Genomic DNA, 22782 nt, shown 5'->3' on the forward strand with positions numbered 1-22782 from the left:
AGCCCTCTTGTACAGAGATCCACTGTGTGATTACACCCTGGGGAAGGTTTGGTGGAGCGGCTGTAACAATAGGCCCCAAAGCCCCACAAATGGCTCACTGCCTGTCTCCATCTCCTGGCAAAGGTGGAAACTCTGTCAGTGCCCAAATGTAGCTCTTCAATGCATTTTACAGCCAGCGTTGGCTAGAACAAAAGCCGGTATTCCCCCTGGTTTTCGCTGCCAGGCTAACACACCGCTCTGACGTTTCCCTGGCGATGACAGTCAGTGTCAACGCTCAGCCCCTCAACTTCCATCGCCAACGATTTTCGAGGCGCGCTCTGCTACTATTGCATAGGCAGCAGGGGCATGTGGTCCGTGGTTCATTGTTTGCTTAGGTCTCATTCGGGCGAATACATGGCAGCGCACCACTCACATGTCCGCAGCTAGATCGGCCAAACATAGAGGAGGTTTATTCCGGGCAGCGTTGTGTTTTGCTAGCACACGCTTGGTTGCATCAGAGATAATTCCGGAGATTTATTTGCTGTGCAAGTCACCGTATTTACAAACGCCAGGGCTGGACAGCTGGACCTTTCTGGGAATTCAGATGTAACCAAATACTTCCCAACCTTATCCAAACTAGCAGCCAAAGCAAAATATCATTCGCAGGCGTCGGTCATATCCAGGGCATTCTCGAGCGTGATTCCCTTTGTAGAGCACAGGGCCTTTTGGGAGTCGGGGCCCATTGTTTTAAACAGCCGTGGACAACCTGCAGCCTGCCGGCTGTGTGTGCAGCCTTTCAGGCTTCTCTGTGTGGCCCGGGAGACATTTCTTACCGTTGTCCACGTGCAGTGTTGCCAGACTCTGCTGGTTTCTACCCGCGTCGGTTTTTCCTACCAGTGTTGCTAAAGTGACACGCACAGAAAACAGAGAAGGGAGGAGCGTGCTGATGGCACACAACACTGGGGCTATGTGTACACTGCGCCCCCCCCCCCGAAGATATGCAAATGAAGGGCTCGTTTGCATATCGTGTGCTCTCATTTGCATATCCTCTTCCGATCCTTTTTGCGGAAGAGGTTTTGCCGTGTCAAAGGGGCCATTTGTCGGGAAAAAAACCCTTTTGCACAAGACTCTGTTGTGGCATAGTGGGGGGGGGGGTCTGCTCTGTAACCCGGGGTTCCCCTGCGCTCTGAGGTGTGAGTCCCACCAATTCACCCACATGTGCATTGGCCCAGAAACCTAGTCCCAGCACTGCTCTTCCCAGAGGGAGAGACAGAGGAAGGGAGGCGGAGACGGACACCTGGCTGGGGGACAGGGTCTAGGAGGGAGTCAGTTGCTGGCTGGGAAACATGAAGGGAACAGACTAAGCTGAGGGTTGAGGGGGCGATGGATCCCCTAACCTAAGGGGTCCAAGGCCCTGACTCCTGTGTCCACATCACGTCTGTGCTGGGCTGTATCCTGGAGAAGCAATAACCCCTTTCTCTGTTCTACTGGCTGCAGAGTCTGTTCTGGCTGCTACGGGGGTGCAGGATCGGGGGGAACCGCGATGCGCCGTCACACCTGTAAGCCTCATTGTTTGAGGAATAAGGGATCTTGCACAAAAGGCGTTTTTTTCCGGACAAAATGACCCTGTCTACACGGCAAGACTTCTTCCGCAAAAAGGATCGGAAGAGGATATGCAAATGAGAGTGCACGATATGCAAATGAGCGCTTCATTTGCATCTCGTCTGCCGGAAAAAACCCGCAGTGTAGACGTAGCCTGACTGGGAGAGAAGGGCACTCCCCTGCAGCCAATCACAGCGCTGCCCCGCACGTCGCAAGTTCTAGGTCCACAAGCGCAGTGAGCAACACAACTCCGTCCTGGGAGACCTCCTTGGTTATGACAACTTTGCAGCCCCACGAGGGTTTGGCAAATCAAACCCGCTTTGGTTCCTCTGCAGCAGATGGGAACGGAGTGTCTTGAAACAGACAAAGACTTTTCCCTCTCATCTTGGACGGACCTTCAGTGTCTTCATCAATTGTGGCTGAGTCTTCTGCAGGGGCGGGGCCATTGAGTGTGTTTGTATTTCTTTGGTCATTCCCCCATTTCTGGCTCACGCTCCAGTTTAATCTTGAATCCGCAGAGACTCCATGGCCAGGGATCACCGGTCCCTGCCTGTGATCAGGTGGTGTGTCCGGTTGTGGCTTTCGAAACGCCTTCTCAAGTGGCAACCGAACTCTTCCTGGGCCTGGCATTCCAGGAGGAAAGCGGGGGGTTAACGACACCAAGGGGGTGAGAATCAGAAAAAGAAATGTGGCATATCCACCCCCTAGAAACACAGGGCACCGTGACTTTGCACAGGTGAAATACTCCGCCTGCACACTCCGGTTTCACTGCGTTTTCGTTCACTCACAGTCATTGGTTCTACTTCCACGGCGTTAGTGCGGGAATTTTCTTTCTACTTCAACCAGGACAGATGGTTGGGGGGGTGTCAAAGTCGGATAATTCCTCAAAGCGCAGGGCACAGGACTTGATGCCCTCTCGAGATCCCTTCCAGATCTAGTGTTCTATGAGTCTATTTAATTTGAAATGCCTGCTCTCCGTTAAACTTCATGTGCTAATCTGTATACTAATTAACACATCATTTCCTTTAACGAGCCAGGGACAGGTGGTTTTTTTTACTCTTCCCTGCCAAAAGAAGAATAAGTCATAAATATTTGTTTTGAGCGTAACTGATTAGAGTCATGATTTTATCCTTGCCTGCCAGGTTCTAGGCAATTGGAATACATGCAGATACAGCCAGAAGACAGTTTATAGAGCAGATGCTGCAGTCCCCGTCTTTCACCAGGGGAAGAAAAAGACACAAGGACTGAAAACTGACAGTGTCAATATTTGTCAAATGCAGGGAGCTTCTAAGTCCATATTTGGGCACTTGACTAAGGGGCCAGATCTACCGAGGTCTTTCAGTAGCAGCTTCAGTAGAAATCGTGAGCAGCGCCTTTTAAAGTCAGCCTCCGCGTCTCAATCCCTAACTCTAGTTGCAAAGGGAATTTGTGCAAAGGGAATTTGCTCCGCAGCCCGAGGGCACCAGGAAAACTCCAGCCTTCGGTGCCTGTTCAGTTTCGGCACATTTCAGAGTGATCATTCCTGAAATTCCAAGCCGTCGGCCGGGCTGCCTTCATGGCCTTCGCATTCCCCCTCCTCCCTGGAGTAAATCCGGAACAACTCCCCTGAAGCCAGGGGCCGCAGAGTCAGTGGGAAAAGAAACAGGCCCTGTTGGTTTTACCATCCTTCCTGCATCTAGTCCCAACCACCTGATCTCATATAGCCCAGTAAACGCTCCCAGGAGGAGACACCTTCCCCATTGATCGGCACATGGATTGTTCTGTCCTTCGGGCCGGATGCTCCGGCTTGGCACTGCTGTGCCTGAGATCAGCCTCCGGCTCTTTCCGGAGCTGCAGAAGGAGCAGGGAATATTTCCAGTTGCTCCCTGAGTCTGCGGCTCAGCAGGGTCTGGGTGAGCTGTGGAACCAGCCAGCCTTTGCTGGAAGAAAGGCGGGTGCTTTCCGTCGGAAACCAACAACAGCCAGAACCGGGCCAGCGCCGTTAGAGATTGCGGCTTTGTAGATCTGGCTCTAAGCTGGGACCCCAGAGAGCTGGTTCCCTTCCTGGCTCTGCCTGTGTGACTTTGGCCAAGTTCCTGTCTCTCCCGTTCGGCACGGGGGATAAGAATGGGCCTTTCCCCCATTTCGGGTCTGTCTCGGAGGGCTGGATTATGAACTCCTCTGGGCAGGATCCGTCGCTTACATAGATCAGTGCAAAGACCAGCTCTCTGGGCCGAGGCCTCTCCACGCTGCTCCAACACAAACAATCACGACAGAAACGTCCACAAGTGCTGAAAATGCCCCCTGGCCTGCGGCCCCGTCCCACATTCGACCCCCAGGGGAGGGAGCCGTTGGATTTCAGACCCACAGGAAAAGCTCAGGGCCGGAAGCTTGGAACTGTCGCTCCAGATCAGCTCTGGCAAAACGCAAGAGGCCGGCCGCTGCCTTTAAACATCCAGCTCCGTGGCTGGAAGGAATCACCGGCGCTCCGGAACCTCGCGGTGGCTTTGCTGGTTTGCACGGATGGGGCGTCTCTTGCCCCTGCATCCCAGTCCCAGAACAGAGGGGTTGACATGCAGGGCTGGAAGGCACCTTGGGAGCGCATCATAGAATCCTAGAGCTGGAAGGGAGCTCGAGGGGTCATCGAGTCCAGCCCCCGGCCCTCACAGCAGGGCCAAGCACCATCTAGATCATCCCTGCCAGGTGTCTGTCCAACCTGCTCTTCAATCTCTCCAGAGATGGAGATTCCACAACCCCCCTGGGCAATTTATTCCAGTGTTTAACCCCCCTGACAGGTAGGAAGTTTTTCCTAATGTCCAACCTAAACCTCCCCTGCTGCAGTTTAAGCCCCTTGCTTCTTGTCCTGTCCTCAGCGGCCAAGGGGAACAATTTTTCTCCCTCCTCCTTGTAACACCCTTTTAGGTACTTAAAAGCTTCTCTCACGTCCCCTCTCGGTCTTCTCTTTTCTAAACTAGACAAGCCCAATTCTTTCAGTCTCCCCTCCTAGCTCATGTTCTCTGGGCCTTTCATCATTTTTGTCACTCTTCTCTGGACCTTCTCCAATTTCTCCACATCTTTTCTGAAATGTGGTGGCCAGAACTGGAGACCATACTCCAGCTGAGGCCTAATCAGTGCCGAGAAGAGCAGAAGAACGACTCCTCGTGTCTTGCTCCCCATGCTCCTGCTCATGCAGCCCAGAATCACGTTGGCTTTTTTCGCAACCGTGTCCCACTGTTGACTCATGTTTAACTTGTGGTTCACTCTGCCCCCTAGATCCGTTTCTGCAGGACTCCGTCCTAGACAGTCGCTTCTGTATGTGTGACACGGCTTGTTCCTCCCTAAGTGGAGTCCTTTGCATTTGTCCTTATTGAACTTTATCCTGTTTATCTCAGCCCATTTCTCCAATTTGTCCAGATCATTTTGAATTTTGACCCTGTCCTCCAAAGCAGTCGCAACCCCTCCCAGCTTGGTATCCTCTGCAAACTTAGTAAGCGTCCTCTCTATGCCACTATCTAAATTGTTGCTGAAGATTGAACAGAACTGGGCCCCAAAACAGACCCCTGCGGAACCCCCCTTGTTCTGCCCTTCCAGCACAGCTGTGAACCATTCCAGCTCCCTGCACAGACAGGACAGAAATGCTACCCCAACCCTGACTGGCGTTTGTCTCGCCGGTTCTTAAAATCCTCCAATGACCGGGACTCAGTCTCCAGAAAGCTCTCCTCGCCCTCTGGCCAGAAAGCTGTTCCTAGGATCTAAGCTACATCTCCCCTGCAGTAAAACAAGCCAATTACCTCCTGTTCTGCCCTGGTTGGACACAGACAACAATTGATCCCCACCCTCTTTCTCAACATACCGGGAGACCCTTGTCCTTTCCCATTTGCCTGAGGATAGCCCGATGGCCGGGGGCACCTGGGTTCAAACAGGAGCTCGTGAAGTTCATAGGTCCATCAATGGCTATTAGCCAAGGTCACAACCCCATGCAGGGGTGACTAACCCCCGGACTGCCAGAACTCAGGAGGGTCGCTCTGTTCTGCCCATGAAGCTCGGGTACCAGGCACAGTGGGGGAGACCGGAACATGCGCCTGACCCAGGACAGAAGCTGTTCTTCTGAGTCAGAAATTCCCTTTCCCATGGAAACCCAAGTCAAAACTGCAGCAAATCAGTCTGAGAAACTTGGAAACCCTCAGATCTCTTCCTTCCAACAGTGCGAGTCCACACGTTCTTCTCCAGAAGTCAAAAGACCTGCCTGCCTGCCACTTTCGCACCACACCCTTTGCACACTCAAGATGTGCACCATCGCCTGGCACACCCCTTGCATGCTGACAGGATGAACCATCACACAGCACGCCCTCGCACACTCACATTGTGCACCAAAGCGCATATTCACCCCATGCATTAGTGCTCGGCACATCCCCTCAAACACGCTGACTGTGCACCACCACACAGCACATACTCACTCCCTGCACACTGGTTCAACACCGCCCTTTGCACACTCATGTTGTGCATCATCACACAGCACAGCCCCTTGCACACTCATGCCATGCACCATCACGCAAGCAAGCCTCGTTCACACTCATGGCATGCACCATCACGCAGCACAGCTCCTTGCACACTCATGCAATGCACCATCACACAGCACAGCCCTTTGCACACTCATGCCATGCACAGTCACGCAGCACGCCCTCCTGGCACACACCTGCACACGGCAGAAACACAACCGCACTCTCCCTCCCTCAGTCCTCCCATTCTTGCACCTTCTCACATGCATCCTCCAAACCCTCGCACATCGCACCCTTGAGCCCTCCCCCCCTCCATTCTCCATGGCATGGTGCCCCCCTTGCACAGTGCGCGCACACTCACGCACGTCTGTGTGACAGGTGAGCCACCCAGCCCTGCCACCCCCAGGCATCTATAAATACCCACAGCTCGTAACCTGTGCTTTGCAGCAGGTGCTTCCCACACAATGGGCCATGTCTGTGCCATGTGGCCCTGCCGGAGGCGCACACCCAGCCCAGCCGCCCTGTCGTCACAGTCCACCCCCCCCGCTCACGCTCCTGCCACGCTGCCGGGAGCCAGCAGCTGCCTGTCGCTAATAGCAGCTGCCTGGAGAGCCCATGTGCTCGCTAGTCCCTTCTGGCACATGGCAGCAAGCATGGCCGGCCATGTGACCCAAGCCTCCCCCCACCCCTCCAAGTGCGGGGGCCTGGCTCAGAGTGAAGGGCTCAGGAAGAGGGGGGAACAGGCTTTGTCTGAGTTGTGAGAGGTAGCAGGGACAAGCAGCTGCTGCCAATCCCATCTCCAGCCAAGCAGGCCTGGGAGCCATCCCCAAAACTCCGACTTCTGCAGCTGGTAGCGGGTGGGGTGACGCCTTCCCAAGCCCTGTGCGCCTGTTCCTCCCAGCCTGATCTGTGAGCATCCCACGCCCCCAGCTGCAAACATACTCACCCCCCAGCCCCGGAACCCTCTTCTCCCAAGCAGTTTGCCTGGCTCAGCCCCTGCAGTGGGGAGTTCCGCAGGTGAACCTGACAGCATGGGGCTGGAGGCCACCTGGGCTGCACTGTCCTTCCAGCTGGGGTCAAGAGGGGGGCAGTGGGAGCAGCTTCTTTCCCACACCTGGCTGGGCTGCTGCGAGCAAGGGGGGCCAGAGGCCTTTCACTCCAGGCTGGGGGTCTGCAGACACAAGTTCCTTCCAGAGCTTGCAGCTGTTTCTGCCAAACTCCTCTTCCACCAGCACTAATGGCCCAGGGTTGGATCCCCCAGGACCAGGGACCCGTCTGAGCTGGTGCCCACTGGGTCTGGCCGATAGGAGCCGTGCGGAGCCGGTGCGAGCTGGTGAATAGGATCCATGCGGGGTCTGGCTGGCCAGTGGCTCTCCCTCGGCAGGGTGGGCTGGTCAGCATCTGTGCACATCTCCGTGCAGAGCGGGGCAGCCAGCGGGGGGCACAGGCCCAGACGCCCAGCTAGAGGCATCTCTCGGGGACCTTCCCACTGCCTGCAGACACGTCACACAAGGAAGTTGTGGCTGGCCGGCCGCCCAACAGGCAAGTGCACACACGCACGAGCAGGCACCACACACACAGCTGTGCCCTTCCCCACAGACAACACAAGTGCATGCGTCCCCCCGCCCCACACATACACCCAGCCTGCTCTGGTGACACCCGTGCCCACAAAGTGCACACAAGCCATCCACGTCCCCACATCCCTGCACTCATCTGCCCTCCCAGCATGTACACCTAACACACACACGCACGCCCAACTGCGCATGCACAAGCCATCCTTGTCTCCACACGGGTGCACCCCGCACACATCTGCCCACCCAAAACATACACACACAACACACGCACATGCCTACTCGCCGTGTGTCCGCGCCCACACTTGTATGCACACCTGCATTTGCATACACATACATGCGCACACCCACGTGCAAGCGTGCATGCCCACCCACCCACGTGCATGCACGTACACACGGCCTGCCCCGCACCTTCCCAGCTGACATCCTCCAGCTCAGCCCCTCAGTCCCAGGTCCTGCAGCCCACATGGGTGCCACGTGGCAGCCCAGACACACATGTTTCCAGCAGGCACCTCAAATCCAGGGGATTAAACACAAGACTGCAGCAGCCACGACACAGGCAGTTGCTAGAAAATCTGGGCAGGGGTCAAAAGCAAAGCAGGGGGGCATCCCCCACATGCCCCACACATCCCCCGGTCCCTGCACACTTCGCAGCTGGGACTGACACATGCCCTGCACAATGGGGTCACTCGAGCGGCGCCTGCTGCTAATCAGTCGCTGTGGCTGGAGCCAAGCCAAGGGAACGGCCCTAGGGCCAGATCCACAGCTGGGGTCAGCCGGTCTCGCGCCAGTGCCCCAGACATCCCAGCTGCTGGCTCCAAGGTCCCCCTCTCAGGCCCTCAGGTGTTTTCTGCTCTGGGCAAGCCAGCAAAGAGCAGCTCCCGCCCCCAGGTGCACCCTGGCTACCCACACAGGGAACTGACAGGTTCCAGGACCCGCCTCCCCCTAGCCCCACGGGCAGCGAGCGTGGAGCCAGGCCTGGGCAGCGCTCCCCAGTGCATTGCACCCTCGCCTGCGGGCCGTGTTCCCTGTCAGCTGGGCGCGTGTGCGGCGGCTCAGGGGAGATTCCAATGCCGCCCAGCTGATTAACGGAGCGTCCGCAGCCAGGTTTGTGTTTCTGCTGGTGGTGCACCTCCACCCTGCCTCGGTGCACAGAACAACATTTATTCCGCACACAGATGGAAAAAGTCTGCAGGGGGATGGAAAAGAGTAGAGGGAATGCTGCCTGGCTGGCCAGGCTCAGGGGCTTTTGCATTCTCGTGTCTCCCGAGGGCGAAGTTTCTGGGGGTCGCTAGTTTCAGGGTGGCACTGATCAGACAGAGCAAGAAAGGGCAGGAGGGGAGTCAGAGAGGGGGAGTTTTGGAGAGGTAGAGGGTAGGGGGGGCAGCAAGAGAGGGAAGTGTTTTGGTGTCTGACCCCATCAAGAGCGGGTGTGGAGCATCTCTCAGTAATTACACACGCATGCCACACACACAGTCACACACCACACACACCGCCATATCACACACACACACACCCCACACACATTCTGCACACACCCCGCACTCACACCCCGCACACTTCATGTACACACACCCTGAATGCACACACACACACCCCGCAGATGCACACATACCACACAGCTGGCACACATACATCACATGCACCCTGAATACACAAACATCACACACACACTGCACACACTGCACACACACACCCCGCAGACGCACACATACCACACAGCCAGCACACACACATCACATGCACCCTGAACACACACTCACATCACACACACACTGCACACACACACCCCGCAGACGCACACATACCACACAGCTGGCACACACACATCACATGCACCCTGAACACACACACATCACACACACACAAACACACACATACTCATCACACACACTGCACACACCTCCCCCCGCACACACACTCACTTTGCTAGGGCAGCAGTGACCTTCATCCCCATCTGGGTGCAGGGACCAAGCTCTGCAGCCTCCCACTGGAAAAGCAGGTGAATGGAAACCCTGTCGCTGTGGCAACCAGGTAGGGACCCCAGAGGCCACCTGAGCCACGCACCCCGGAAGGACCGGGGACTCCGGCAGCAGGCCCTGCAGAGCGGGCCCCAGGCAGCCTGGCAGGAGCAGGGCCGAGGCCTGAGAGGGGCGAAGGGTCTGAGGACTCAGGCCCAAAGAGGGCCCCATCCTGCCCCTCCTCCCGCAGGTTCTTCGCAGCCCCCCAAGCCCATGGGAGGGGCTCCCCAAAGCTGCTCCCTCGCAGGAGCTGGGCTCTGGCTCCAGATGGCACCTCCCAGGGAGGGCGGAGTGCGTCCTGCCGGCTCCGGTGCGGCCAAAGTCCCCAGCGTACGTGGGCCCCGCCCGGCTGCTGACGTCGGCGGCATGCGCCAACGCCCCTGTGCCCACGGACACCGCAGGCTCCCAGCAGCGTACCTGGCCCACGGCTCCCCACCGTTAGCAAATCCTCTGCATGTCCCCAAGCCCCAGCCACGGGGCCGGGCTGCGCCCCAGGCATTTGGGGGGCCCTCCGGCTGCCGTCGGACACACGCACGCCCTGCCGCCCAGAAACAAACCCGCTGCCCGGTCGCTGGGCTCGGGCGGCTGCCCCCGGGGCTGAGTGCGCTGCAGGATAAATCTCCGTCAGTTGAGAGAAAACTACCAGGCTGGCCAAGCCAGCATGCAGCTGGCCTGGGGCAGAGAGCGTGGAGCTGGCAGGGTGCCCTGCACCTCCCTGGGCAGACACAGAACGTTCCCTGACTGCCGCCGGAGGGAACGGAGAACAACAGGATGGGGAGGCTGGTCCTAAACCACAAGCTGAGCAGAGAGAGAAATCGGATCCACCTGGGGCAGGCGAGGGGGCAGGTTTTGGTGGGTCTCTGCCTGCCCGCAGCTAGTATTAACTAGCTAATCCTAACACACAGGCCCAGCTCCAGCCAAGCCCTTTGGCTGTCGCACTCAGAGCCGGAGCCTGTCTCATCCGCACCTGTGTACAGAAAGGGAAGGCCGGCAGAGCCTGCTACCCGGAGTGCAGGACCCTATCCGGAAGGGAACTGGGCAGAGAGCAAAAGCCAGGCCTGTGATGGTGGATTTTTGAGTCCCTCCATTCTGGGGAGGGTCACACTCAAAGTGCCCTCCCGTTTTTTCCATCCGGCTGCGGAATACATTTTGTTCTGTGCACCGAGGTAGGTGTGGATGTGCACCACCAGCAGGATGTGGATGTGCCCCCAACTAGTGTTTTGTTCCCCTCCCCAGTGGGAGGGCATGCCCGTAGAAGCACATCAGAATGGCCAGGCCGGGTCAGACCAAAGGTCCATCTAGCCCGAGATCCTGTCTGCCGACAGTGGCCAGCACCAGGTGCCCCAGAGGGCATGAACAGAACAGGGACCCATCAAGAGATCCCTCTCATGTTATCCATTTCCAGCCTCTGACAAATAAGCTAGGGATATGTAGCTAGCTCTTTTTGGAACCCTGTTAAAGGTTGTTTTTGGAATCCTGGCCTTCACAACATCCTCTGGCAAGGAGTTCCACAGGTAGACTGTGCGCTGCATGAAGAAAAACTTCCTTTTTTTAAACCTGTGACCTATTAATTTTATTTGGTGACCCCCAGCCATTGTGTTCTGGGTCCCAGCTCCTTATGCACAGCTGTCGGGGTGGAGGTCGGGATCCGGTGGCCAACAAACAACACAGGGAAACAAAAGACAGGAGGTTTTAACCGGAATCCGGCTTGGAGTCTTTGCAGCTTAATAGACCTCGGGGCTAGAAGAATGCGAGCTGCAGAGATCCCAGGGTTAGCTGGGACTGGCATAACCAGCCGGTCTGACCTGTGCATCGCAGAACCTCGCTCGCCCCCAAACAATTCCCATTGGAAACCCAGCAGATCCAGCCAGTCTGGATTTTAAACCGGTCGGGGCTGGAGACCCCACCGAGCCGCTTTACGATTCACTCCAAGGCTACTCTGCACCCAGTTCCTCTCCTGGCCCACGTCCAGCCTGGCCCTATCCAGCTCCACCCGACAGCCCAGCGACCCGGTGACACCATCCTCTGCAGGGCGGGAGGGAGTCAATCAGCAAAGATTTGCTCCCCAGGCTGTATGACCTGATCACTGGTTAGCCATGCGTAGGAGGCCAGGTTCGTGGTGCCCGGGGCAGGGGTGTATCCCACAAGCTTCCAGGAACCACGGTAATGCAGGGCAGTCTCTGCTCCGATGTTTGTAGCCTGTCCCAGGGCAGGAGCCGCACGAAAAGGGGCTTGTGAGTTTGAAGTTCATCTCGTGATGGGGGCGGAGGGGACGCCTGATTTTTGAACACTTGGGGAAGGCCACACCCTGAGTCCGCCCACCGCCTAGCACAACAGCAGCTGCCCCGGGAGAGTCGCTTCGAGGTGCCGCGATCCCACAAAGAAAGAAGGGGGAGAATGCTAACGAAGCACATTGGATCCGTTCCCAGCCCAGCAGCAGGGCCCGGGACCGGCACTGTCAGGCCCTCGGGACCCGCTGTTAGCTCCTGGCCCTGCAATGTCCCCAAAAGGCTGCCTGTGATTCACTTATTGTTACGACTGCCGCAATGGCGTTCCTGCGGAGTCTGGATCTATCACAGCATGTCCCGACCTCATCTAGCCCTCCCCAGGCACGGCCCTCTGTCTATCCAGCCAGCCCCGTCCTCGCCCACCCACCTATCTCCCCCACGAGCACTGCGCGGAGGCAAAGTTTGCGTCTGCCTCCGCATCAGTGTCCACAAAAATATTCGGTGGACGTGGATACCAGCGGATATCCACGGATTTGCGGGGCTCAGTCCCTAGACACACCCCACGATTCATCCCCATATACACCCCTCTATCCCCATATACCCCCATCTGTCTGTCCATCCCCATGCACACCCCATCTATGCATCCGCCCCCAGATCTCCATACACACCCCTTAGACATCCACCTGTCTATCCCCATAAGCATCCATCCCCATACACACCCCAATATCAGTCCTTCCCTATATGCACCCCTCTGTTTATTCATCCCCATGTGGACAAGAAGCAATGGGCTTAAAATTGCAGCAAGGGAGGTTGAGGTTGGACATTAGGGAAAACTTCCTACCTGTCCGGGTGGTGAAACACTGGAATAAATTGTGGGGGGGTGGGGGGGTTGTGGAATTTCCATCTCTGGAGAGAATGAAGAGCAGGTTGGACAGACGCTTGCCAGGGATGGTCTAGACGGTGCTGGGTCCGGCCACGGGGGCAGGGGACTGGACTCGGTGACCCCTCGAGGTCCCTTCCAGCTCTAGTGTTGTAGGATTCTAGGTGCAGTGCACCCCCATGTCTATGCACCTCCCCATCTCCAACCCCCCTGCCGCTGTGTCTCTCTGGGACTCGCACTGAGCTCAGGGGAGTGGCTGGGGGGCAAAGGCCCCCCAAAGTACCCCCTCTCGTCGGGCGCCTGCTTTGCACGCCTCGCCCGCTAGATGGCGGCCTTGCCCGCCTGGCGCTCCCTCCGCCCGGCTAAGTCCCTGGGTCGCTGCCTCCAGGCTCGCTTGGCCATCCCCGAGCGCCGCGGGCAGGAAGGGACACGGGGGGGGGGTCGCCCCTTTGCAGCCTGCCCCCCCCAGCAATAAGCACAGCCCAGTCATTCCAGCCCCAGCTGCCCTGCGCCTGCCACGCAGGCTGCAAACTGCCCGGCTGGGTTGTTTATTTGCAGTTGCTGGGGGGTGTTTTGGGTGCAAATCCAGCGGGGGCTGATCTGCCCCCTTCCCCGGCTCCCTCGGGTTCGCCTCTTGCAACACCGGCTGTTTTGCACCGGGCGGGAGGTGACCTTTCACCTCTGCCAAAGTTCAAGGCAGGCCGGCCTGTAGGCTGGACCCCCCCCCCGCCCAACCTGCTTTGCGAGCAGAAACTTATGCGCCCCCCTCGCCAGCCCCCCTGCCTCCCCAGCTCCCCCCCCCTTCCAGGTTGCTGCGGGACACTTTGGTGCCTGGCTTTGGAAAATGCATTCAAATCTAAGTGACCCCCCCAGCCTGCAAACGCCCAGGCAGCTCGGGGAAGCCCAGGCTGCCGGGGGGGGGGGCGAGGGGGGGGGCTCAGCTGCAAAAAGCCCAGCAAGCGCGAGGCGCCCTGCAGGGCTTGTTGTGAAACGAGTCACACACAGGGGGGTTTTTTGCAACCATGACTGGCTCCCAAACCTCATGATTAACTCCGCTTTCCCCGCAGCCGCCTCCGCAGCACCCGGCTCCGGGCCGCCTCCGAGAGTCAATGGGCACTCACCCCCCCCCCCCCCTCCAGTGGCCTTGCCTAGGGGAGCCACTAGGCGCGCTGGCTTTTCGAATCGACCCCCCCCCCCAGCTCTCCGGGGTGGGAAAGAAAATCGAGTTTGTTTCCCTTTGCAAAAGCCCCTCCCTGGGCAGCTGGCCGGGGGGGGGGGATTTGTTCCCTCTATAAATAGCCCCCCCGGCTTCTCCTGCCAAGTTTTCCCTGGGAGCAGCCCCGCGCGCCGTGGAAACCCCAGGTCCCTGCCCAGCAAGAGGAACAAAAACTTGCTGGGAAATTCAATCGAAACTCTCCCTTGGGTTTCAAGCCGAGCTCGGCCCCCACCTTTGCAAATCTTTCCCCCGCCCCACGTGGGAGCCCGGCTAAATTTTCCCCCGAGGGCGAGCCAATCGGCGGCCGTCGTGTCTTTTGCTCCGGCTGGCGGAAGAACCAATAGGAAAAGGGCGAGGCCACGCCCCTGTCGGCGAGGCCATAAAAGGCGCCTGCCGCGGGCGCCGGAGCTAAAGGATCGTTTGGAGGCAGCTGTGCCTTTGGATTCGGAGTGACGCCGGATTGACGTTAGGGGAGATCGGCGCCGAGCGGGTTTCTCGAGTGGATTATTGCACCGGGGCTGCTTCCCTGCGGCTGGGTGGGGAGCTTGGAGTTGGCTGCTTTCTCCCTCCGGATTTGGAGCCGCTGTGGATTACAATTGCATCATGACCCTGGAAGAGCTGGTGGCTTGTGACAACACCGCCCAAAAGTAAGTGCTTTCCTCCCCGCTCCCGTAGCCGCCACCGGGCCCTGCTGACTGGCAGCAGCACCTTCCCCTGCGGAGCGCTCCTTAACGTGCCTCGATTTCCCCTCCCCTCTTGTGTCTCCCCTGAAGGATGCGCATTGTCAGCGGAGCGGTGGAACAGCTGCTGGTCGCCGCTCAGCGGCAGGACTGCCTGACCGTCGGCGTGTACGAGTCTGCCAAGCTCATGAATGTGTGAGTATCTCGGAGGCTGCCAGCCCTTGGTGTAGCTGGGGGAAGGGGTGGGGGGTGGGGAGGACCCGGGTGCCCAGATCGCCTGGAGGAGGGTCTGGTGCCTGGAGTGCTGCAGAAGATGCCACATGCCACCCAGCTCTGGCATTGGCCGCTTGCCGGGCAGCCGCGGGTGGGTGTAGGGAAGGAGGCTGGAATTCTCCTTAGATGGAAAGTCAGCTGGGGATGGGGAGGGGACACCGGCTCTCCCCTTCCCCCCGGTTCTGACCTGCCTCCCCGCCTCTCGCAGCGACCCAGACAGCGTGGTGCTTTGCCTCTTGGCCACGGACGAAGAGGACGCGGACGACATCGCCCTGCAGATCCACTTCACCCTCATCCAGGCCTTCTGCTGTGACAACGACATCCACATCCTGCGCGTGTCAGGCATGCAGCGCCTGGCCACTGTCCTGGGCGAGAACCCCCAGGACAACAGCGAGCCCCGCGACCTGCACTGCATCTTGGTGACGGTGAGTCGCGGCGGGAGGGGTTTGCCGGGTGTTGTGCACCTGGGAGCCACGCTGGGTTCCGCTGTGGCTTGTCTCCCAGCGTGGGGCCAACGCCCCCACGTGACTTGGACCGTGGCCCGGGCGTTCCACTGCTGTGTCTAGTACCTCATTACTCATGGTGTGGGTCACCGCCTGAGCATGCCTGCCTGGCCATCACGTGGACAGCTGTCCGAGAAGCCTGCTTTACTAACATCTGCCTGTTCTCTTTTTTTTCTCCCTCCCGCAGAATCCGCACACCGATTCCTGGAAGAGCCAAGGTCTGGAGGAAGTGGCCAGCTACTGCGAAGAGAGCCGCTGCAACAACCAATGGGTCCCCTGCCTCTCGCTGCTGGAGCGCTGAGCTACCCTATTGAGTGATGAATTCCTCTTCTCGAAAACCCAACATTTAAAAAACACCCCCAAAACCCACCCCGTGAAAACGAAAGCTGCGGCGTGCCGGAGAGCGGAGCCCGCAGCGCTGGTGTGCATGGAGAGGGAGGTGCGGCGGGGGACGGGCAGTGGCGATCGAGTCGCCCGAGGGCTGTGACGGCGGGGATCTTAAAGGAGCAGGTCGCCGGAGCGGGCTGGCCGGAGACCGTGTGGGGGAATGGCTGCGTGGAGGTGCATGGACACTCGAGAGCGTGAGGCGCGCTGGAGTCTTGTGTGCAGGGCGCGCTGTGTGGCGCTGGCTGTGCAGGCCACGGAGGACTGGATTTTCCGGCGCCCCCGTTGTTTGCAGGACGGGGGAGCAACATCTTGCCAGAGACTTGATGTGGCAGGGTGTGGAAGGAGACTGGATATTTTGTGTTGCATCCGCTTTGTGTTGCGGACGGCCGATGCAAGGACTGAAACGGACAGTTGCAAAAGAACTCTTATTTTTCAAAGGAGAGAATGTTGTATATATTTATAAACTCAAGAGGGCGACTTTTTTTCTTGGCACTCGAGCCAAGAGGCTGAGTCTCTGTTCTTGTACCATGAACTTGCAATAAATGTCTAAAACCCAGATATCACTTCCTCATGCATCTCCCCCCTCCCCTTCCTGCTGCGCCACTTCCAGCTCCTTGCACGTTGCACCAGAGTGGGGTGTCCTGTCCTGGGTGATTAGATCAGGATGTAGCTGTGTGCTTAACCCAGGAGCCCTGCTCTTGTGCAAAACGCTGGCTCGCTGGCGCCACCGCTTCTGTAAATTGACAGAGGCTTAGACAAGCAGCAATTAAGGGCAGGCCTGTTGCAAAATGCCATGTGAGCGCCCGGGCTGCAGCCGCCTCCTGCCTCGGTGGCAGCTCAGCAGGTTTTTTGTCTGGTTTCGGGGTGTGGAGGAAAATCCTGGGTCAAGTTGGGAGAGTGGGGGCGGGCCTGACAAGTGCAAATAGAGCCCATTGACTCCCTCAAAGTTGCTTTTTCTCTCCCAAACTTGGGATCTGAGATCAGCTTCTCAGTTTCTGTATCTCAGACGGGCCCGTTAGAGGTTCCTTTCTTCTGGGTCACCTGGCCCCTTCTCCCTCAATCACGGTGCGCCCCATGATGCCAGGCTTAACTGAACATGCCTTTTTGGGGGGGGATATCCTGGGCCTCTCTGGGGGGTGGGATATGATGGGTGTGGGAGGGGGAAGGGCTACTCCAAAACTTTCTGGGGGGGGGGGTTTGGACTGGAGGCTGGGTGCAGAATGGAGCTCAGGGTAGAATTTGGGGTGCAGGAAAGGGTGTGGGGTCTGAAGTGCATGGGCTGTGAACACCCACTGTGCCTGGCACACAGGCACTGCTGAGCCCTGGGGCTGTTCCCTGCCTAGTGGGGTGAGCCAGGAGCTGCAGTGCAAGGCTTCCCAGGCTGGATCTGCCCCCAGGGCTGCATCTTGCCCACCTTGGCGTAGCCTCCAGGTTCCCAGCCCAGTGCCTGCTGCAGACTATTCTGTAGGCTGGCGCCTGATTTCCACAGATGCTCCCCTAGCACCGGGTAAGCACCAAGTGGCTGCTGCACAAGCCCCGGCCTCCTGCTAACGCCGGTCTCCTGGCCCCTAGAAAGGGAGCCCTTTGCAGACGTGTCGGGGCTTCTCCTGCGCTGAGCGGCAGCTACTGGCTGCCCAAAGCTGCTGCGTGAAGGGGAGGGGCCTGTACCCGTCAGGGGAGCCCCTTCCTGGTTCACAGATGGGCACCGTGGCCAGGTGTCACTTCCAGAGTCTGTGGTGGTGCAAACAACACAGGCCAGCTGAGCCATGGCAGCAGGTCCCAGCCTTGCTGGGGGGGGGGGGGGGGTCCTCATGCAGCGGGGTTAGACTGGGCCCCTAGGGTGGGGGGGTAGGGTTGGTGCTAGGGCAAGACCATTTTTCTGCATCCTCCCCTCCCCCCATTTCTGCAGGCAGAGTCCTTGGGCCCAAGGGGTGCTGGGGTATTCCTAGCCCAGTATCCTCAGCAGCTGGGAAATACCCATGGCCATCTCCTCTGAGCCTTGCGGGCAGAACCCCCCCGCGCCCCCTCCCCCGCACATGGCTCTACAGCAAGGAGGGGGGACCAAGTATCCTGTGTTAAACCAGCCCCTGCCCGTGTGGCATCAGTTAGTGGGTATTTAAAAGGCCCTAAGCCCCAACTACAGGCAGCAGTGACTGGCTAGAAACCGCACCCGTCCAACAAGCCCTACTTGCGTGCTCTGCTAATGGGAGAGCTGGCCTAACCTCCCCTTCTGAGCAGGGTTCCCTGTAAGCCCAGCGCTTAGGTGACCACCCAGCTGATTAGCTCAGCATGTCTTTCTATGGGTGGTGCACATCCGCACCTGCCTTGGTGCGCACAACAAAATGTGTTCTCCCTGCAGAGGGAACACCTGAGCGGGAGCGCTGCTGCTGTGTCAGTTTCGGGGAGGGAGGTCTGGCCCCACCGCTTCAGGCGCACATTGTGCTGTTTGGATTGCAGGTGTCCCTATTTAGCAGAGAGGACCAGGGGAAACTGAGGCACGTGGGGGAACAGGACTTTCCCAACATCACACAGCAAGACTGTGGCAAGAGGCTCCTGACTCTCTGACCTCTCAGGCCGGCTTCTCCTGACCGGGTGAGGTAATAGGTCAGGAGGAGATCCAGGCGTGACCCATTCCGGGGCTCGGGGTCTTGTTTGACCCAAGGGTTGGGGGGGAGAGGGTTAATTGCCCTGCAGCATCCACCTTTCCCCACGGCTGCGGCTAGTCCCTTCGCTGCCAGTCCCCGACGGTTTATTCTTGCAGCCTGGCTCCGGCCAGCCCTGCGCCCGTTGCATCAGACCAGCATGTCCTGTTCTCTGCTGAGCTCAGGATGCAGCTGTGTCCTCCTGACCCAGCTCCTGGGACTGCAGAGAGAAGAGGCTGCAAACAGAGCTAGCCAGCCCCGAATCTCCCCATGGCTAGGTGGCCTGCCTTCTCGGCCCATGCCCCCGAGTTCTCTGGGAGCTGCCTCCGAGTCCCACGTGCCCCCCTTGTATGCACTAAAGACACCCCCCCCCCCAGCAAAGCTATCACTTTCAGTTCTGAGGGAGGGGGCCGTGCCTCCAGAAAGCGAAACCCAGGCAGAGAGCAGGTGCCCCGTGACAGTCTTGAAGGAGTCAGGGGTTGCCTGTGGAGCCTGACAGGAAATCCCATGGGCTTCCAGGCTGGCTGGAGACGGGAGACACGAGGAAGGTTTCTAGGAAGCTGAAATGAGAGACTCTAACAGAGTCAGGGCCTCTTCTTCGCAAATAACACAGCTCCCCCCCCCCCCCAAGCCGGCAAGATTTGCAACCCCATCCTGGCTTCCTGCCGGGAAAGGAAACCCAGCCGGACCTACCATAAACCCGCATGAAACTGACGAAATGTCCCCAAACTGGAAGCCCGTAAATAACGCGGAAGAACGTGGGGCTGTTTGAAAAAACGGTAGAGGAAGAAAGTGCCTGGACAATTGCTCACGCAGGCAGCCAGGGCAGGGGTCACTGCACACAAACGCACATGCAGCAAGGCACCGTGTGCAAGCTGCAGGTGAGACAGTCACGCATGTGCGCATGTCCGTGTAGGCTAGCCCATGCATGGTCCTGTGGGCGTGTGTGCATGTCCGTGTGTATTAGCTCATGCATGTTCCGATGGGCATATGTGCATGCCCATATGTATTAGCCCATGCATGGTCCTGTGGGCGTGTGTGCATGTCCGTGTGTATTAGCTCATGCATGTTCCGATGGGCATATGTGCATGTCCATACGTATTAGCCCATGCATGTTCCTGTGGGCATATGTGCATGTCCCAGTGTATTAGCCCATGCATCTTCCCATGAGCATGTGTGCATGTCTGCATGTCTGCATGTATTAGCCCATGCATGTTCCCATAGGCGTGTGTGCATGTCCGTGTGCATTAGCCCATGCGTGTTCCTGTGGGCATGTGCATATCCGTGTGTATTGGACATGCTCACAGGAACATACATGGGCTGAGTGTATTAGCCCGTGCGTGTTCCTGTGAGCGTGTGTGCATGTCCCTGTGTATTAGCCCATGCATGTTCCCGTGGGCATATGTGTGGGGAGTGCCCGTGGGTGTGTACTTGTCCCGTGTGTAATTGGACTTCAGTCCTTGTTATTCAAGTCCCCATCTCCACCCTCCCCTTGGGGCTGCCGGGCGCTAAGAGGGCTGGGAATGGGCAATGGAGCTGGGGAGGGTGCAACCGGAGCCCAGCTGGGAGCAGTTTGTGCCCTTCCCCTCATGCGTGAGATGAGTTTGTTGGGGCTCAGGGCAAGACTCTGCCTCAGTCAATCAGCGCCGACCGGACCCGGGCTCTGGCCTCCAGCCCCAGGGGACCATGCTGAGGCCCGGTGACACTGACAGGAGACACCAGCGGGTGACCTCCCCGTCTGCCACCCCGCCCCCACAGAGCTCTGGGCAGCCCCCGGCTCGTGGGGGGGGGAACGAGGGGGCGTCGCAGTTGCCCTTTCAACGCTCCTCCCCCTTCCTCGGCTGCATGAGGCTGTCTCCCTGCCCGGCCAGGAAACCCCCCCTCCAGGTCCCAGCAGACCTGCCGCCTCCTCGGCGCCCACGTGCCCCGCCCCCGCACCCACAAACTCGGCTTGGGAGGGCGCTCAGCAGAAACCCCCGTGCCGCCCCCAGAGGGAGGGACCCGGCTTCTCCGTGACGAAGCCCCCGCAACCACTAACCACACCGGAGGGAGGCAGCCGCGCGGCGGGCGACACTCGTGGCCTGCAGGGGCGCAGGAGAAGGGGGCCGATACCAAGGTGCCAGGGGGCGAGGGGGGGATGCGGCACATCCCGATGGCCTTATGCCTTCCCTGGGACCCTGCCCTCAAACCCTGGGGCAGCCCCGAAGGGAAGCTTCACTGTGGATCAGCCCCCACGTCTTCCATGCCCTGCCCGTGGTCTGGTTAGAAGCAGGGCAGAGAGCTGTCTGCCCACGCGCAGGCGGAGGGGGAGGCGGGCACAGCGGAGCGGGCGTATGGGGCACAGTTTTAGGGGGCTGGGGTTGGAGCATCCCTCTTCGCCCTCTAGCTGGGGGGCTGCCACAGAGGGCTGAGACCCACCAGCACAGAGCAGGTCTAAAAAGAGGGTTTGGAGGGGACACTTTGTCTGCTGGTCAGAGCCGGAGTCTCTGCCACTGACTCACTGTGTGACCTTGGGGAAGTCCCCGTCCCTGCCCCATGTCTCAGTTTCCCCAACTCTGAAATGGGAGTGATAACCCTCCCTTCCCCCCACCCCACCCCACACACCCTCGCTTTTTGCCGGGCCGGGCTTGGTATCCACACCATCCTCTGGTGCCTCAGGGCTTGTCGAGGCTGGCAAGTTATGGGCGCTGTCGCTCGCTCGGGGAGGGGGGGGGGGGGACACCCTTCTGCCCCCTCCAGAGCACAGCAAACGACAGCGCTGTCAAGCGCCGGTGTGAACCGATTGCCAGCGCTGTTGGTGACTCCCCTGGGGGGGGGGGGGTGGCTTCCAGGGAGCCCCAGGACAGGCCTGGCTGCGGCGATCGCGCTTTACACCTGTCAGTGTAGCCCAAGCCGCAGGTGCGGATGCCGGAGACCCTTGTGCAGCTATGTGATGACTCCGGCAGGGCAGAATGAACCCGGTGGCCCAGGCCTGTCTGCCAGCACGCAGGAAGCAGGAAGAGCCGGGAATGTCCCCGGAGAACACGCAGGGAGAAGGTGGCATGCAAAGCAGAGCAGCCTCGGGCAGCCGGCCTGGCAGCTGCTGTGGAACAGGTAGAAAGTTCTCTGCAAATAAAGCCAGCTGGCCAAACAGCCCAATAAGGAAGTGACGGGTTTGATTCCAGATCAGAGCTCACCTGGAGGCCCTGTGGGGGAGCAAAGGAGACAGCCACAGCCAGGAAGCTGCTGTACATGTGACAGCCACAGCCAGAATTCAGGGGGTGCAAATACTCTGAGATTTAGGGCTCCATCCAAGCGCCAATATCTGGCTTTGTGTTGGGTTCCCAGGCTTGGCGCTGCTACGTCTGGGGTATTGTGGGATTCTCCACTGGCCTTCAGGTTGAAGGCTGGCCGAGGCGGAGTTTGATGCAAGTGAAAGGCGGTAAACTCAAAACCGAGCCAAAGGGCACCCCCTTTCATCCAAACGAGCCAGCGGAACTCACTGCCACATGAAAGCGTGGAGGCCGAGAGCCCAGCAAAGGGCTTTTAGAACAAGCCCAGCCAGAATAAAAGCAGTCAAGCCTCAAAAAACCTGTCTCCGAGCTCTGGAAGGACCATTCACCCTCATGCTCCAGGGCATGAGCCAGCCTCTAACCAACGGGGGTCAGGAAGCAACTTTCCCTCCGGTTAGATTATTTTCTCTCTGCCCCCTGCTGGGACCATTGCATGTTCTCTGGGCACTGTCAGAGATGGCTAGATGGATCCAGTCTGCCCATTCTGACACGCAATGGTGACAAAGGCCCCCGTGTGTGGTGGGGAGAGCTAGGCCTAGGAACACACTGGAGGGGGGTGCTACTTCTAGGCACGTGGATCCAGGGGGTGGCCCAGGAAGCCTGGTTTCTGGAGCCCTGGTTTCTAGCTTCTTTCATTCAGACCCTAGAGTCTCTCACACGCGTGACTAGGTTGGTTGGGTCTCAGCCTCGCCCCCCCTGGCTGTCTTAGGCCCACAGGCCCGGGGGGGCCCTGTTACCAGCTCACCCTGGGGCTATCCTGGGAGCAAGGGGATGCTATGGGTCAGGAGGGAGGTGCAGTGGGGAGCCCAGTCTGAGGACCAGGCCAGCCGCGAGGTCTCTGTGCAGCCGACACCTCCAGAGAGCAGGTGTCATGTCTGATAAAGCCACGCCACCGTGTGCCTCACCCTGCTAGAGGAAGGGTCTTCCGCATCAGGGGCGTGGGCCGCAGCTCATCCCAGGCCAGCCTGGAGAAATCGGATGGCATGAGACGGGCTGGTGTGCGACAAGGCCTGTGCCCTCCGCATGCAGCTGTTTTCACGCACACCCACC

The 22782-nt window shown here is 58.9% G+C and overlaps 1 protein-coding gene across 1 annotated transcript; it reads left to right on the plus strand.

Annotated features, from left to right (window-relative positions):
• Window positions 1–14391: 14391 nt before the first annotated feature.
• GADD45B (growth arrest and DNA damage inducible beta) lies at window positions 14392–16374 on the plus strand. Its single transcript, XM_075902740.2, has 4 exons — window positions 14392–14622; window positions 14749–14850; window positions 15137–15353; window positions 15619–16374. Exons 1-4 carry the CDS (start codon window positions 14579–14581, stop codon window positions 15730–15732), a joined length of 477 nt encoding a protein of 158 aa, XP_075758855.1. The 5' UTR covers window positions 14392–14578; the 3' UTR covers window positions 15733–16374.
• Window positions 16375–22782: the final 6408 nt, after the last annotated feature.

This window comes from Pelodiscus sinensis, chromosome 32 (assembly GCF_052426305.1).
Source record: "Pelodiscus sinensis isolate ZL-2025 chromosome 32, ASM5242630v1, whole genome shotgun sequence".
Classification (NCBI taxonomy): domain Eukaryota; kingdom Metazoa; phylum Chordata; order Testudines; family Trionychidae; genus Pelodiscus; species Pelodiscus sinensis.

What these genes read in the sequence shown, in the direction of transcription:
- GADD45B (XM_075902740.2), top strand. Translation starts at nt 14,579, where the DNA reads ATGACCCTGGAAGAGCTGGTGGCTTGTGACAACACCGCCCAAAA. An exon ending in TGTGACAACACCGCCCAAAA is followed by an intron (nt 14,623 to 14,748) that starts GTAAGTGCTTTC and finishes TCTCCCCTGAAG; the next exon opens with GATGCGCATTGTCAGCGGAG. An exon ending in TCTGCCAAGCTCATGAATGT is followed by an intron (nt 14,851 to 15,136) that starts GTGAGTATCTCG and finishes CGCCTCTCGCAG; the next exon opens with CGACCCAGACAGCGTGGTGC.